Source organism: Falco peregrinus, unplaced genomic scaffold, assembly GCF_023634155.1.
Source record: "Falco peregrinus isolate bFalPer1 unplaced genomic scaffold, bFalPer1.pri scaffold_42, whole genome shotgun sequence".
NCBI lineage: Eukaryota > Metazoa > Chordata > Aves > Falconiformes > Falconidae > Falco > Falco peregrinus.
Genome location: NW_026599609.1, coordinates 1,417,827 through 1,435,749, shown reverse-complemented (window position 1 = coordinate 1,435,749; position 17,923 = coordinate 1,417,827). Strand labels below are relative to the sequence as shown.

Genomic DNA, 17,923 nt, shown 5'->3' with positions numbered 1-17,923 from the left:
CACAAAAGGCACATCAGGCAACCGTCCACACAGCACCAATACACAGCACATTTACCCTTTCCTAAACGCAGCGCTTACCCTCTTTTACTCCAGCTGAGGCAGTGCAGCTTGCTCAGCTCAACTACTAACCCCGCATGCCGAGGCCTCCGAGGTGCATGCACTCTGCCTTCCAAGCGAGCCTGGAGAATGGCCCTGAGGCTCCTTCTGCAACCCCCCCGGCCAGGCTGCTGCCGGCCCCCTGCCGCTCCTGCGCCCCCAGGCAAGGCAGCACCCCCGGGAACGAGGGCACGGAGGGGGCCGGGGCAAGACGGGGGATGCTCGGCCGACTCCAAGGGCTCCTGGCAGCACAGGCCTGGCTCCCCGCCCAGGCTGAGGCTCCCCGCAGCGATGCTGCCGTTCGCTCCCAGCGCCCTTGAGCTGCCGGCGGCTGCAGCTGCACCTGCGGGTCCCGGCGCTGCCCGCAACCCCCCCGCACCCCGCCCCAGCACCGCCCGGCGCTGCTGCCCCCCGCCGCTTACCGCTCCGCCGTGTCCCGCTCGTCGATGCCGCATTTCTTCAGTCTCTGCCGCACCTGACCCAGGTCGCCACGGGCGGCCGCACGGTGCAGCTTGCCCAGCTCCTGCAGCCGGAGCTCGTAGGCACCGGTGGGGAAGGGCTTGGCGGCGCTGCCGGACGCTGCCGGCTGCCCCTTCTTCTTCCTCCAGAACCCGAAAAACCTCTTCATCCCGCGGCAGGGGCGCGGGCACGGTCCCGCCTCAGGGAGGGGACGGCGGGAGGCAGCCGGTGGGCCGGGGCAGGGACGGGGGATCGGGGGGGGCCCCCGGGGCAGGGGGATCGGGGGATCGGGGGGGCCCCCGGGGCAGGGGGATCGGGGGATCGGGGGGGCCCCCGGGGCAGGGGGATCGGGGGATCGGGGGGGCCCCCGGGGCAGGGGGATCGGGGGGGGGCCCCCGGGGCAGGGACGGGGGATCGGGGGGGGCCCCCGGGGCAGGGACGGGGGATCGGGGGGGGCCCCCGGGGCAGGGACGGGGGATCGGGGGGGGCCCCCGGGGCAGGGACGGGGGATCGGGGGGGGGCCCCGGGGCAGGGACGGGGGATCGGGGGGGGGCCCCGGGGCAGGGACGGGGGATCGGGGGATCGGGGGGGCCCCCGGGGCAGGGGGATCGGGGGGTCGGGGCCCCGGGCAGCGGCCCGGTACGGCTGTCTACGGAGCGAACCACCAGAGGGCGGGAAGCCGAGCGCACAGGCTGCTCCTCAGCGCGGCAGCGGCGGGCAGCGCCTCCCTCAGCGGCGAGCGCGGCGGTTAAACGGCCGGCGGGCTCTGCTGGCGGGGGCGGGGTCTGCTCCGGCGCGTGTCCCGCGCGAGTGACGTCACTTCCTGCCCCGCGGTGCCCGGCGGCTCCTGCGCGGTGCCCGGCCGCGGCGCTGCCGAGCGGGGCCGGGGGCAGCGAGAGGCGCGGCGGGTGGCGGCGGCGCTGCGCCCCCCGCAGAGCACTCGGGCCGCTGCCGGGAAGCCCGGGGGGTGCCGGCGTACCGGGCAGCAGCAGCTCCCCGCTGGCCCCGGCGGGGCCCGCGCTGCGAGCACGCTGGGGGGCTCGGGCGAGTCGGTTTTAAAAGCAAATGGCTCAAACTTGGAAGCGCTTGTCGTTCAGGGCAAGGGCATCTCGTCAGGGAGTTACGGCCAAAACAGCTCTGCGAGCAATTTGCCTCCTAGCTTGTTGAGCAGTCCTGCTTGTGTGCCATCGTTAGCCCTGGGCAAATGGATGCCAAAGGATCAAACAGCAAGGGTTAATACAGCGGGAGGGGGGCTGGGGGGGGCTGTAGGCACCATCTAGTTACCTGCCTTGCCATGACAGGGTCAGAAAGTTACTTTCCAGTAAATGTGGCCGAGCTGGCACTGCCACAAAAGAACACAAACGCGCACTGAGGGTATGGAAACGTGGTCCAGAAATCAAAAGACAGGTCACGCCTTTGGTGTAGATAAGTTGGGAACCATCCTCCTATTCTACTGCTGCGGTGATGCCGCTAGGTAGTTCAGCGTGGTGAAACCTTATTATAAGTACCGTAAGGTTTTGGGGTGATGTCACAGTCCAGTATACCCTAGATGGTGTGACTCATGGAACACCTTGGCAGCACACTTCTTCCTCTTAGAAACTGTCTCTTGCCAATGAGTTTGTGAAAAACGGAGAGATGGGAAAGAAATCCTCAATCAGAGAGAGGGACACACTTCACTGTGATTAGCAGTGAAGATATTGATGACAACAGGACAGGAATCTGGTACCACTTTTTAGGGAGAAGATTCAGCCCTGTGAAATACCTTCTTTTTCTTCATCGCTAATAATGGTACAGCTCCTAAAACCTTCATTTTGCTTTCTGGAATGAGCCTTCACAGCTTTATCAAGCCTGTTCGCTCTGGCAGTGTTCTCGCCGACCAAAGTGGCTGATGTACAGTCACTTTCCTTAGCTGATCCTCAGTGTATTAGCAGCGTTCTGTTATTGTAGACGTGATCCCTAGAAGGAAAAGCTATAATAAATAATAATTTTAAAAAGACAGAAAAAAGACTTTTGTTGAAAACACAGCCAAGTAAATTCAGGTTGCAAAACCCGAATTCTATGAGTTTTGGGAAATGGCTATGAGCAGCAGCCATTTCAAGAGCACCTCTGTAATCAGTCTGACCATTTAATGGGGGAATGGAGAGCAAAATGCATTTTTTAATTGGGTGTATTTGTTTTCTTCCAAACATTAGAAGAAAGGCAGGAATTTATTTACAAGGTGGCAATACAGAGTAAACACAATCCATCTCTGTGCTCTTTCCAGGAGGAAGTATTTCTTCTCTAGTCCTTTTTCAAGTGCACGCATGCTCAGCCACAAAAACTTGGGTTTTTTACAGGTCATTCCCCAGCCAAGACCAGGAGACCCTACAGTTCCTGTGCAATGTCAAATGTTTCAGAATGGTATTAAACCCCCCCGTGATTACCCAGTTTTAGTTGGTAGGGACTTTGGTAGCTGCCTGGGCTGAAATTCAGTTTCAGGCTTGGAAGATAAGGGAGTGCTGATGGGTCCTGTGGATATAGTGTTAAGGGCACAACAGGAACTGTTTGTTTATTATTAGACAGAAAGGATGCAAAATTAAAAACTAGAATCTATCACCCAGAGCAACCTCAGAAGCACTTCTGGGAACTCTACTTCTGGGCCTCCATGACAAGGGAAAGACGGACTGAGTCAGCTACTAGTAAGCAACAAGTTACAGGTTTTTTTCCGCACCACCTCACACTGCATTGTGCCCTGGGAAGCAAAGACACCATTCCGAAAAGCAAACCCCCACCTGCCTCCTGCTCAACTCGTGCCCGAGACAGGCTTCAGGGGGTGACCTTGGGCAAGGCCAACTGCACAGAGCTGTTCCGAGTGATGGTGGCGTTACTCCCCTCTCTTCCGAGAGGGAATGCATCCGTCGGAGCCCGACGATGCTGCCACGGCCTCAAGCTGCAGCCAGGCCTGTGCTGGGCCTTCACTGCTCTCAGCCCTGACCCTCACCCATGGACGTGACGGCCCAGTAGGACTGCAGACCTGCCCATCCCTATGGACCGGCCTGGTGATCTGCACTCTTGGCGCACTCTGCTTACTGTCCCCAGAACTGTCCCCAGAACTCTTCTGCTCTTCTTGGTGAGGGCCTGTGGGGCTGATCCCTGGCCTGTGTGGTCACAGACCCTGCCAGCCTTGCTGTGGCTCTTGCTTTGCCCTTCCTCTGCAGGACAGCCTACCCCTGATGTGCCCTCGCAGATACTGCTGTGTACGTAACACTTCCGTCTTTACCCCTAAGAGCTACATCAGTATTACAGTCGCCTACTACTGTGACCATAGAAGGAACATCAAAAAACAGCCAAATAATTTCAGAAATACAGCCAAGAAAAAAAGTCAACAATATGAAAAGAAGTATAAAGAAAGAACAAAGGTTTCACAAGAAAAAACACCACAATAACCCAAACAAAGCAAAGCTCACCTTTGTTCTTAATCTGCCAATTTCATTGACCACTTCAGAATACCTGTTCTTCACTTCTCCCTGCAAATTAAGCTGGGACAGTCCCCCTCTCTCCTCATACACCCTTAGTTCCTTCGTAGCTCTGCTCAGCAGCCTCTTCAACCTGCACAGCAAACTAGTCATGAAAACAATGAAGCAAAGGAACAAAACTGGACTTTTTCACATACTCTCATGTAAACAGCACAGACACAGCTTGCTTCATCTTTAACGTGCTTGACACACTAGGAATTACCAGGAAAAACCAGTATTCCTGCGCCACATACACTTGGAGAGTCCAGATTTCACCTGAAAAGAGGAATGAAAGACTCCCTTTTTCCCAGGAGAACTGCAGGGCAACCTGCACCTGCAGTTGTTTTGGCAGCTAGTGAAAACTAGGGGCTGGTGTACAGAAGTACCTTGCAAGAACTAACACGAGGCCGGCATCTGCTCACAGTTAGGTACACCTATTTTTACACTAAAGTTTAATAAAACATGACTTCTACGCAGGGATACCTCTTCACCATGCTAAAAAGCCGTCCCTCTTACAGTCTTTCTGCAGATCGAGGTTTCTTTTCATTTCTTGGGCCAGACGTAGTTCAGCTGGGCGTTTCAACTCTACCAGCTTCTTCACTTCCTTTCTTTCACTCTCACATCTTTCTTTTCTCTTTTGAAAGTGTATCACACAAACAGAGCACAGGAAAAATACCTACGTACAGTCTGTGCATCTAGCGCTCTCCACAGAGAAGCTGCCGGACGTCTCTATCCGTTAGCCACGTTCCACAGAATGCCACGGGACGGAATTCCTGAGGATATTCCATCCCTTCAGGTTTCACATCAAACAGACCAATACGTAACTACAGAAACAGATGCCCTCGCTGAAGCAAAGGCCATCCTCTTCTAGACATAACAGGTGGAAAAGATGCTGGAGAACACTTTTGGCAGTGCCTCTGCTCATAGTAGGGATTACGTAGGTATGCACTTCATGGGAGAACATGGATCCATCCAAAGCTTTCATGGGATCTTCCAGCAACCAGCAGGCAGGGGCTTGTGGAGGAATCTGATCTTTTGGAGTTCTTCAACATTTTATTCCCCTCAGCCATTACCTCCACCTCTTCTGTGTGGCCATTTACTTAGCCACATGCTGGTTTTCCTCCTCTTGGTGTTTTCTCAGCCACACCAGAGGAGAGCTGGCAGCTGTTTTGACTTTGTACTTCCATTTTCCCTCTACAGAAAAGGAGAAAAGGGGAAGGCTGTCCCTTGGCAACTGGCAGGCGCTGCTTGTTTCCCAAGCACTCGTTCATTTACCCAGCATTCCTTCAGTATGTTTTTCGGCAAGGCTTTTAAGCTCCCGCTACGCTGAAAACATACAGCAGCTCCTCCACACACGCACTGGAAACATCAAGCATTTTAAACCTGCCCAGAAACCAAGGGGTCAGAAGATGACCACACAAAATCCAAGGAAGAATTGGGAACTGTGGCCTTGCTCGATGTGCTCAACTGATAGCAAACCACACCGGGAACTCTTCCCAACAGAGCCACTCCAGAACTTACACAAGGATACCCATCTAGCTTTTATTTGCTTCCTCCATGACCCCCAAACGATAAGGTACTCGCAGCCTGAATGGCAGGGATAACAGAAAACAATGATACGTAAGAACCTGACCAGAAGGTGCATGTGGTTCTCCTGGGTATTGGCTCGGTGCCTGGAGAATTTTCTGGGCTCACCTGTTGCAACAGTTCAGCCTTCTCCTCGTCCAGCTGAGCAACGCGCTCTTCAAGGTGGGATCTTGACTTCAAGTGCTCCTCCCACGTGCTGTGCAAGTCCTTGGATGTCAGAGCCAGCATGTTCTGCTTCTGCGTCTGTGAAAGCAACAGTGGCAGAAGAAAAAGTAAGGTGGCCGGAAAAGACAAGAGCGCAGGAGAATGCAGTAACTTACACAGAAACAGGCCTAAGCTCTCCTCCACCCATCCAAGACCTATGGCCAAGGTTGGCGTGGAGTGTAAAACACACCTTAGGAACCATAACCAAGAACAGCAGCTGGAGCTGGTGGGAAGAAGGAATACTCTAGAAGCGACAGGATGAGGTTACAACTTTGGGGGATAAGATGACATGCACACACACACAGAATCACCCTACAGCTTTCCTGCAAAGCTCCTCTGGTTCCCTCTATACTTCAGTTTTCGTAAGAACACTGCATAAGGTGGTGCAAAAGGACAACATTCGCTCCTGCTTTCAACAGCTACACTCAGATTTATTCATATAGTTACAGACATTAACTACCTTAGTTTTCACCGTTTTTTCCAACTCCTTTTGCAAGCGCAGCTTGTCTCTCTCCAGGTCACTGTGGTAGCGCGTAGTAACTTCAAGTGAAGCTTCTGGCATAGATTGCTTTTTAAGTGCAGCAGCAAGCTCCTGCTGCAGTTGTCCAAACATGCCCTAACGAAACAGTTAAATTAGCATGAAGAAAGTTCTAAGAACACGAAATACGCCTTTAACTTATTTTGTTATACGGTTAGACCTGTCTAGACTGAACCCAAAAGTATGAAATTTTGCCTGCCACCAGCAGGCATCTGCACAGATGATGACCTCTCGTCATCTTTCTCAGCTGAGCACCTTTGACTATCAGCAGCTGTTCATGAGGATTCCTGTTTCCTAACACATAAAAAAGGCTCAGGTATTGTTCTTCCTTGAACAATACACAGGAACACACTGCAATCGGGTATTTTTTTCTAACAAAACCCAAAGAAATCTGTTGTGATCTAAGAGCCACAGTTTGACTGCAAATATTACTCTGGTGACTGAAGGCAGGACTTTGTGTTAGATTGTTCTTTCTTCTGTTTCTTCACTATACAAATACAATTAAATGAATACAAATATCTGAAAGCTCCTTTGAGATACACTTTAAGGGTATGTTGAATCACATCCTCTTGTAGTCTTCTTACTCAGCTCGTTTTAGAAATACTGATAGATTAGGTTTACAAAAATCTGGATAGCTCATATATATATATAGCTATATACATATACACACACACACTCTCTCACATGATCTTCAAAAGGAACCCATTATTTTGGTAGTAAGAATACAAAGCAAGTCACAGTTCACAATGATTGACAGTACTGCTGGAGTGTGGCTACACATCACAGAAGAGAAAGCTTAAGGTCACCGTCTGACATGAACTTTGAGGAACACGCAGGCCCCTCAGAACCCTCAAAACACATACAGAAATCAACAGCTGGACATTACTAATACTCTTCAATCTTGATAGCAGCTTACAGAGAACCTCTTTTTTCCCCTCTATAGAAGCTTCATATAAATCTGTCCCCAACCACTTCACTTCTCTGCATCTTCATTTCTCAGCCCTCGTGTATTGGATGGTTCCTCCTTTTATACCACTCTCATTCATGTCATCAGTGCAATACTTACATCAAAACCATCAAATACTTTAGACTATTCTATAGGGCATAACATGGACTAAGGAAAATAGATGGAAAAAAGTTCTAGAGAAGAATCACCTTTCTTGATCAAAGCTTAGACTTGGGTACCTTTTTTCTGTTCTCTGCTTAGATCTGAGGACTAATATCCCCATTGCCAAAACTTTCCGCAATTCCGAGGGAAACATAACAAACCAGAACAAATGAGTATTCTTTGGCCCCATGCATGTAACTTACACCGGATACATTGGAGGAACAAACTAATTTCAAGAACGGACAAACTTTAAATTGTTCTTTCTACGCATATACTTTACCTGTCTTTCTACTACGTCAGTCTCGTATTTAAAGACTTGTTCCCTTAAATCAGTACGCTTGGCATTTAAATCCTTGTTTCGCTCTTCTATTAGATAAACTTGCTTTTCTGTATCAGCTCTAAGTTTGTTGAAAATGTCTTTAAAACGCTCCTGCCCATAATCCGCTATTTTTTCTTTCATGATCCTCTTGTTCTGCATCTCTTCCCATTGCTGATGGAGTAAAAAGGTTTTCACTCTGGAGCTGGGCCAATCGCTCCTGCAGGGACTCCTGTTTTATTACAAGTTTGCTTACTGGATCTTTCTCAAGTTGTCGAGCACGATCACATTCCTTTGCCCAACACTGGCCTTGACTTAATTCTTTTTTGTCATTTCTAAAAGCAAAGCTTTTTCTCCGAGCATTTGCTTCAACTGGTGAAGCTCATTTTCCAGCCTATTAGCTTTGCTTTTAGCTTTACACAGCTGCAGAGACAAGCTCTTGTTGGTTTCTTGCACGTCAGAGAGGTCACGATGGAGCTCGACTTGCAAGCAAAGGCATTCATCACGTTCTCTGGGAAATCTTCGTTCAGCATTGCTTTTTGATGACAAATGAAGTTCAAGTTCTTGAACTGCAGCGTTCAGGGAGGAACGCAATGACTCAATTTCTGTCTCTAGTCTGTCTTTGCTTTTGTTTGTCTGCTCAAGTTTGGAAGTCAGCACTGCAGATTCTCTCTTTACTAAGTCCAGCTCCGCGTTGAACTGAAAAAACATTTGTCTTAATGCTTCCTTGTGCAGTTTAAGTTCCTTTTTGAGAGCTTCATTTTTTTCTTTCAAGGTCTCATTTTCCTTTAAATATTTTCCTTGTTCCTCCTGGTGCCTAAGTCTTACTTGAGTGAGTTCTAGCCTTAGCATAGCAATCTCATCTTGTAGTAACTGATTCTTGTACAACAGATCCTCTTCTCTATCAGTGCGGGATTCCTGAATGACAGGGAAAATGAATAAAGAGCCAATTGGGAAATGAATCTACAAAAAACCTGCAGCAATAAACTGCATTTTAACATTTCTAGTACCGAAGCATGACTTCGAAGATGAAGTTTCAGGCAATAAGCTACTCTGTGAACCCATGCACATGTACAACGTACGTACCCAACGGAAGTGCGACATAGCCTTAAAACCTAAATGAACATCCCAAATATACAGTTACGGTTTTTTCCCCCCTTAAACCAGCAACCAAAGCTTTTAAAATGACAGCGCTTTCTTGTATGTGCATGCCTTTATAATACTGCCTTTAAGGTTGAATTAGTTGTGCTACAGCTCTGGTAAAAACAAGGCCAGAAAGGGTATTTTCCTTCTCAAATGTCTTCTGAACACTTATCCTTTTGTATTACTGAAAGTTAGCTATAAGACTCAATCACCCCCGGAATGCAATAGTCCTGTATATTTCCTCTTTATTGTATGTATAACTTTTTCCCACTTAAACACATTCACCCTACATTTATTGGGCAGCACAGCCAAGAACAAAAAGGCTTCAAGGCACTGCACATTCTTTAGGAAATTCAGTAAACTCTTTTCAAGATCTTTTTTAATACAGTGTTTATGATTGCTTTTTCTCCTCCAGTTACTCTAACTCTTACAGAGAGTTGAATTCATTGCTGATAGTCGATCATAAAATTTTAGTTATGTGGAGGTGGCAAAGAAAGGCATACTTGAAGTAAGTTCAATAAGGGAATAACTAATTAAAAAATAAAAGCAATGGAAACACAAACACTGTCAAACAACTTTCTTCCTGGTCAACCTTGCCATAGGTAGCTAGGTGTTTCACTGCTAGAAAGCCTAAAAAGCGATGACAAAATGTCTATGAAATGGAAAATAACAGATAGGTTAAGAAACGGTGTAAATAGTGTCTTCTATTAGCTTCCGACTTGCACAAGTAATTCAGGTACATACAGGAGTGATGCTGCTTTCCAGAACTTTTAGACATAAGAGAAAACAAGAAAGGAATTTACCCAGATAAGTTACACTGGTAAACAGTAAATAAACATCAGGAAACAGAAAAAGTTATGTAAGATTTATTATGACTTTAAAACAAACATGGTGAAATGTAATTTATTAGAAAAAAAATCTGCTTACCTCTGAATTTTTTCCGATAGATCTTCTTGTCTCTTCTTCTAGTTCCTTTTGTCTCCCAAGGTGGTTGTTCAAAATTCCTTCTTGAAGGGCTCTGGCCCTCTTTTCCTGAGAGCGCTGTCTCTGTGTTTCATCACGTTCCTCTTCAACCTACAGTAATACAATAAAACTGCTTGCATCTTAAGAAAAAACAGAGCTAGCAATACATCTTCCCATTCTCCCTTGCATACTTGAAAACATTTTTGATTCCCCACCGTTATGATAATCCACCTATAAATAAATAAATTTAAATTTTCTTATGAAAATTTAAGAAGGCGAAATACAGGATGTTTTGTAGTAATTCAAAAAAAGGTCAGGCTTTGCCTGAAATACAAATGAAACCTAAATTTTGAAAAAGGAAAAAAGGAATAATAAACTGCAAAGCAAAAAAAAAAAAAAAAAGAACAGCCCAATTGTGAACCAACTGTACTCTACTGTCCTCAAAATTTGACAACTGTTATCCAACGCCTCTTCCGTGAACAAAGCGCCTCCTTCTCTAGGCATACTGGAATACAATTGAAAAGAAGCAGAAAATAAGACAAAGAGTTTAATTTATTATTTAATATACCTGTTTCAAGAGCTTTCTCAGTGTTCTTAACTCCATTTCTAAATTCCTAGACTGTAACTCAAGTTTCTGTTTCTCCTCCATCTCTTTACAACATTGATCTTCTTTCCTTCGGAGGTCTTCTCTCCTTTTCTCACACAGCACTTCTACTCTGAGCCTCTTTTCTTCTTCTTGTTTCAAAGAAGATCTGGGATTTAACGGAGTATTTGAGAAACAAAAGCACTGATATAAAAGTAGATATTCCACATGATGAACTTGCAGAGACAACTCAAACCATAAAAAATGTTAAACGTTTTCAGAGTTCATATTTTTACTGTACTTTTCAACTTTTTAAAGAATTCTAACTTCATTCCATTGTGCATGGTATCAGTTGTACAAGATACAGAAAAAAAACGTTGAGTGATGTATCAGTTATTTTTAAATTTGTATAGGGAAACACACACCAGTGTGCACACTTCTATAATAAAATTAAAAAAATCCATCTTCATATTACAGCCATTTTGCTGAAAAAGGAGTTTGTTGTCTCATCAGATCAAAGCATCGTAAACTTTTACTATGGTTAGTATACATTTTCTTAGTATACTGAGCAGTGCCTACACATTACGGATTCAGTGACCAGAAGCAATACTGGTGAATCAGCACGCCACTTACCTATGGCAGACCCAACAATTATTCAGCAAGCCTTCTGTAAGTCTAAAACAACTGCTGACCACAGGCAGGACAAGCAGCTTCCGTTTACTCCAGAAGGATGTCAGTGTTCAAAACCAGATTCAGAAATGCATGGGGTTTAAGCTGAATACGATTAAAAACAGTTTTAAACCCCAGTCGGATCTACCTCTGGGAAAAACTACAGCAATTTCATTTTGAAGCTGACTTACAAGGAAAGCCTTATGGAAGGTCAGCTTCTTTACCAACTGAAACAATCAGCAATAAGCACTGACATGGTAAAAAACGGTCCATGGTGTGCCCACGGTACCCAAACAAGCAAGCAGCTTTGTGTTTGATCATTATTTTGACTATTTTTTCCCATATACTCGCAACAGTCAACAAGAAAAAAAAAAAAAAAATCAAGTGTCAGCGTAAGGGAAGAACTGCCAATTGAAAGCCTGCTTTAGAAATTCTGCAAAACAAGAATCAACCACCACTAAAATTACTTGAAAGACTGACAGAAACATTTGTATTTGAATGGCGTATATTGCAAGGAAAAAGCTTTACATGTAATTTCTAGGGTAATTTCGCAAAAAGTGTAACTTTTAAAGTATAAATTTAACGCTGCTTGGAGAATTCACTTAGAATGAAAATACTACTTCTTTATACTTGACAGATGCTTGAGGATTTTGAACACCTGCTGAAGTCAAACCCAGGCCAAGCTGGGACCGGCCTCGTCTTCCTCGTACTCCCCTCCCCCGCGCTGGGAGGCCCAACTCCCCCAGGCCCAGCTCCCGCAGCCTCCCCTCACAGGGCTGGTGCTCCTGCCCCCGCGCCAGCCCGGCATCTCCCTGCCGACCTCACACGGGCTGGGCAAGATCTCCTGGGCTGGGCGGCCAAAAACCGGACCCCGGGCTCGAGACACAGCTCAGCAAGCCCTGAGGAGGGGTGGGCACTCCCTGCCCCCAGTGCCCTGGCACTGCTGCCCCCCAGACAGCCCAGGCCGCTGCGGGCCGCCCCAGCTGCCAGCTCACGGTGGCTCCTGCTGAGCTCGCGCTCTGCCTGGGCCGCCTGGCCCTGCTGGGCCAGCTCCCCAGCCACGCCATCCCACCGGGGATCACCACGAGGAGATCTCCCCTCCCAGGCCAGGGCTCTGCAGTTGTCCTTGCTCAACTGCCTACGGTGCCTGCTGGCCACCCCTGTCGGACGTGATGTCAACAGCGATGAGAAACCTCACGCCTCCGGGTCTAGCTCAGGAGTGTGGGGAAAGGGGCAATCCCAAACTTGACCTTTCCAACAAACAAACAGGTAAGCAAACAAATGCTCTAAGCTCTGCTTTGACTTGCACTGGGTGGAGTTACCAGAAATCCTAGTATTATAGGCCAACTGAAGCTGCGAGGACAAAATGAAAAAAAAACCCACACCCAACCACCTCGCAAATCTCTCTTATAAATCTGATTTCCCCGTACACACTCTCTTGCTCTTTTCTTGCTAGAAAACAAAGTTAGAACAACATCCAGAAGACTGTACATGGAGCTGGTATCCGGACGTTTTTCCCCTCTCACATTATGTACTTCATAGCATAACTGGCCCACGGGATTCAAAAAACCCAAACCCAAAAGACTGGGAACTTCTCATCCTGTTGCCTGCACCATCAGTGTCTTTCGGAACAAAACCACTGACAAGATAATACATTATCAGACCACAATTTACATACCTAAGGCTTTGGATACCCCTTTTCCATTCCGCTTCTTGGTGAGCCGACACGGATTTCAAATCTTGAGTCTTCTCCGCTCTGAACTGTGACTCCTCCCTTTCATCTTCCAATTTCCTTACTTCTCTTGAGAGAGCTTTATACCGATTTTTCTGACGTTCTATTCTCCGTTCATATTCAAGAAGTATGTTTTGCATTTTCAACAAAGTAGCAGAACCTGTTTTGAGACAGAAAAGACACAAAGCTGCACAAATACTGCCCAATGTATAAGCTGTTCAATGCTTTGCTGTATTAGGTGCAGGTGGCAGGTTAGTGGGAAGGTCCCTGTGAGAAGAAGCCAGGGGTCGCCCCGTGCTGGACATGGACGGTTTCAATGGACCCACCGCAGGGCACAGCTGAGCCTCTCAGCCGTGCTGGCAGCTCCTCAGGAAAAACAAATGTAGGAAAGGGCGAAACCACCACACGGGCAGAGAAGGGGAAAAGCATGTGAAAACCAGCCCCGCAAACGAACACCCAGGTCAGCGAAGGAGGAGGGAGAGGTGCTGCTCCAGGTGCCAGAGCAGAGATTCCCCTGCAGCCCCGGAGAGAACCATGCTGGAGCAGATACCCACAGCGCAGTGCTGCGGAGGACCCCGTGCCAGAGCAGGCGGATCCTTCCCGAAGGACCTGCGACCCATGGAGGGCCCAGGCTGGAGGAGATTTTCCCCAAAGGACTGCAGCCTGGGGGAGGACTCACACTGGAGCAGGGAAAAGGGACGAGGAAGGAGCAGCAGAGAAACTGCTACGTCCCGACTGCCGACCGCAGCCTCCCCGCGCTGCCTGGGGAGGTGGCAGGGAAGGAGCGCAGCAGAGCTTGAGCAGGGGGGGTGCCGACGTGTCCTTCTCAGGTTTGGGGTCTTTGTTTCTCACTATCCAAATGTATTTTAATCGGTGGAGTCTGTTTTGCCAGTGACAGTCACTGGGAAGTGACAGCCCTGCCTTCACACTGACCCACCAGCTTTTTCGCCCCGTTTTGTCAAGGAGGGGCAGTGGCAGCACTGGGGGGGGAGTTTGGCCTTCGGCCAAGGTTAACACTTGCCTAATGAAATTTTAGCATAGTTTAAGAGCCCTAGTAAGTGATGCTTATGTTTATATAATGCCTTGTGCATATACGCAAGCATCTTATGACAGTTGAAATTTGTTATATATATGTACTTACTATTTTTAAGCAAAGCCATTATTTTGCTGTACTCTTTGTCATTAGCTGTTGAGGGGGGTGCTGGTTGTGGCTGGGATAGTGTTAATTTTCTTCGCAGTCGCTGGTACGGGGCCATGTTTTACAGTTGTGCCGCAAACAGGGTTGGTAGCACGGGGATGTGTTCCTTATGGCCCAGCAGCGCCCACACAGAGCCAAGGCCTTTCCTGCTCCTCACCCCACCCCACCAGCGAGCAGGCTGGGGGTACGCAAGGAGCCGGGCCGGGACACGGCTGGGACAGCTGACCCCAGCTGACCCAAGGGATGTGCCATGCCACGCGGCATCATGCTCAGCATATAAAGCTGGGGGAGGACGAAGGAAGGGAGGGACATCCAGAGTGATGGCACTTTGTCTTCCCAGGTATTTGTTATGCGTGACGGAGCCCTGCTGTCCTGGAGATGGCTGAACACCCGCCTGCCCATGGGACGTGCTGGATGAATTCCTTGCTTTGCTTTGCTTGCGTGCGTGGCTTTTGCTATTAAACTGTTTTCATGCCGACCCATGAGTTTTCTCACTTTTCCCTTTCCGATGCTCTCCCCCACCCCACTGGGGTGGAACAAGTGAGTGGCTGTGTGGTGCTTACGTGTTTAGGTGTGGCTGGGCTTAAACCACATCAAGGGGATATAAAGAAGAAAAAGCTCTTGCTGACTTTTGATGACCGCATTAGAAGGAGCTGAACTGTACTTTGCAAGAAACTGCTTCTCCAGCTCTGACTAGACAGAGAACCAATGATAACGTAAGGCACATCGGCTGGTAATGCAGGCAACATCTCAGGTTAGGTGTCAGTTTCACAGCTTTTGAGGGGGATCTCTAGTCACAAAGAGATACTATATCAAAATATGAAATTAAAATACTTAGGAGTGCCTACAAAGAAATCATGTTTTAAGGGGAACTTGTAACAGCTGAAGACAGAGACTTGAAAACATACCCGTATGAACCACGCTAAGCTCTTCCAACAGCAGCATAGTCTCCTTGTAGGCTGAAGCTTCTAACCGGACATCCTCTGAAGTTGGGTCAGATGAGTGAGTTAAACCAGGGCCATCAGTTACTTCCATTTGTCTGCTGACCTACAAAAAATACAGTACTTTCTGTAATTCCACTGTCTAGTAGTACAGACCATTACAAATGCAGGAATGATTCATTCTCTCCTTCACAGCCCACAGATTTGTCTCAAATACAATAAAGCTGCGTACCAGCAGCAATTTGTACATCTGGTTGATCACTACATAAACACTGCTCCCATCGAAGTGATTAAAAGCTGATAGAGACTGTTTACCAAGAAACTAGTTTTACAGTACCTCGTTCCTTTCACTCCTGGTTGTTGCTGCAGGTCTAGAAAACAGAAATATATTTCAGTACTGAAATGCTTACTTTGCATTATGAATAATACCTACCGTAGCTTTGAAAACTTAATTGCAGAACTGAATTGAACTAAAATCTGGCATAGTAACTTTGCTAGATATAGTTCAAGACTGAAACAATTATTGTGTGCTATTAATGTCTACTGGAAGGCTAATTTTTCCGCAAGATATTAAGCAAATAGTTGAAATAACTGTTCCCTAAACTTCACGCAAAGTGACAGAAATCTTACAGCTACAGACATGGAGCTATACGGTTACGTGCATTCCCTCTTTAATACCAGGGGTTCAGCTCCCTTCAGTAATGAGAATCCTTCTCCTACAGGTCAAAGAACTGTAATTTTGGATTCTCTGGTGTCCTGCGTCTGGCTGGGATGCAGTTTGTTTTCTTCACAGCAGCCCACACAGGGCTGTGCGTTAGATTTCTGACCAAAACAGTGTTGCTAACACACCAGATTTTTAGCTAGGGCTGAACAGCGTCAACAACTTCTCTTTCGCACTTTGCCACAACCCACACAAGTAAGTTCAGGGTGGGCAAGAAGTCAGGAGGGAACAGCTGCAAGAGAAAAGGTGGAGCGGGGAGCAGGGCAAAAAATCCTGAGTACCTGCAGTGAAAAAAACTGAGATACCTCACCCGTTTTAAACACATGAAATACTTCTATGCCTGTGCACACACTCATGTAATTAATCAGAATTTGTGCACGTGACCTCGTTGTTGACTTGGCCAGCATGTTCAAAAGCACTCTAAACAAAAGTGAAGTGTTTGTCAACACAAAGCGCATCAGGTAGTCACAGGAAAGAACAAGAAAGAACAAGAAAGAACATCAGGTGGTCACATGAAAGAACAAGAATCTTCATAGGCGTCAGGTTTACAAAAAACCTAAACACACAACAAAAACCCAAACTAGCCTCTAGCTCTCAGGCCAATTTTTATCATTAAGTAAGTTTTATTTTCAACATTCCTTATATGCATACCTTCCTTCATCCTCAGATGTTTCACTGGAAGTGCTCTCATCCGGTACTTGACCATGATTGCCACTGGAAGAGCTCATCTGCTGATGAGCCTTCTGCTTTGAAGGCTGTCTTTTACTTTTCTTTGCACCTTTGGCATTCAGGGCAATTTTACTGCATTACACAGAAAGAAAGAAAAAAAATCACCAAGTGAATAGGTTTATAAAAAATATTTCTGTGAAACAGACATACTTAAGATGATGTCCAGAAACAACCGAGACAAAAAATATCTATGATAAAATCACAGACTTGACTGTAAAGATCGTGGAATATGCCCAAGTATTTAAAACCCTTCCCCTAGGAGTGAGGGGGACACGTGGAATCTGAGCTAGATCCAGGTTAAGCTGGACTATATCCAATAGCCACGGTACAGAAAGCACCTAGAGCAGAGATTCCTTTGAAGGACAGACAGAAAAAGCTCCTGCTTAGGTCTGCATAAAAATACGTGTGCCTTCTTTAGACTTTTGAGATTGGTTTGGTAATATCATCTTTTCCCCTCTCCTGACAAAGGGCATATTAACTTAATGAAAAGGAAAACACCAACTGCACGGAGATCACTAAAATCACCTAGAAAAGGGAGCAGTAGCAAACCCCAAGTTCCTACTTTTCTTTTCTAGGTGGCCTTTTCCTACAAAAATAACTGCTTTTTCCAGTCTTCAGTTCTGGTTTTGAAGATGCATTTTACCTCAGTGTTGACATGGAAATCACAGGAATTTAGGTGGGGGTTTTCTTTTGGTTTCCCCTTTTCTTTTTTTAGAGCAGGCAATAAATTTGAACCTCCATCGTGCGCTTCATTTTGTCAAAAAAGAATTTTTCTTCATTTTTTGAGAAGCAGTGGACTACTCACTATGGCTTTCACCACTGAGGAAACTACTTCAACTACCACAGTATCAGAAAACCTAAGACACTTACATAGCACTACAAATAAGAATTAGAGATTATTTCCTTAACTTACCCTTTCATTGGCACTTTAATCAATTTTGAGCTCTCCCCAGATGAAAAACTTTTTGTCTTTTTCTTCTATTGTGTTTTCATTCTCCATTTTCAAACAGTCATTCTTCCTTACAGTAATCTTTTGTTTCATTTGCCGATCAGTGATGTTATTTAATTTATCCACACATTCCTGTTTTGCCACCGCCTGCACTTTTGAACATCTTTGTTTGCTTTTTTCCTTCTTAACCTATAAAAACAAAGTTAAGCTTCACGTATTTCTAGAAGACAGAAACACCACATCCAAGATTGATTAATTCAGGGTTTACCCCTGAAATAATATAAAATTATTTTTTTTAATTCATACAGAAGCATTTTCACAAAATTACACTACAAAGTGTATTATGCCATTGAAAGTACTTTGAATTCACTCATCATGCAAGACATAACAAAAATACGGCCCTTAGAAAGAAAACAATAGTGTCTCTTAAAACAGGAACAAGAAAAAAGTGAAAACATTACTGATGGACAAAGCGTTAGGAGGACTGCACAAT

At 46.6% G+C, this 17,923-nt stretch overlaps 1 protein-coding gene and 1 pseudogene across 1 annotated transcript; both read right to left on the bottom strand.

Moving 5' to 3' along the window:
* Positions 1 to 805, bottom strand: part of LOC129783465 (ankyrin repeat domain-containing protein 26-like) — a 55,736-nt pseudogene extending 54,931 nt beyond the window's left edge.
* A 4,317-nt stretch (positions 806 to 5,122) lies between these two features.
* LOC129783512 (ankyrin repeat domain-containing protein 26-like) lies at positions 5,123 to 17,441 on the bottom strand. The gene is made up of 10 exons (XM_055793467.1): positions 17,395 to 17,441; positions 16,404 to 16,553; positions 14,999 to 15,137; positions 12,839 to 13,052; positions 10,477 to 10,660; positions 9,873 to 10,019; positions 7,767 to 8,720; positions 6,301 to 6,456; positions 5,745 to 5,879; positions 5,123 to 5,243 (listed from the first exon to the last, which is right to left on the bottom strand). Exons 7-10 carry the CDS (start codon positions 7,962 to 7,964, stop codon positions 5,187 to 5,189), a joined length of 546 nt encoding a protein of 181 aa, XP_055649442.1. The 5' UTR covers positions 7,965 to 8,720; positions 9,873 to 10,019; positions 10,477 to 10,660; positions 12,839 to 13,052; positions 14,999 to 15,137; positions 16,404 to 16,553; positions 17,395 to 17,441; the 3' UTR covers positions 5,123 to 5,186.
* Positions 17,442 to 17,923: the final 482 nt, after the last annotated feature.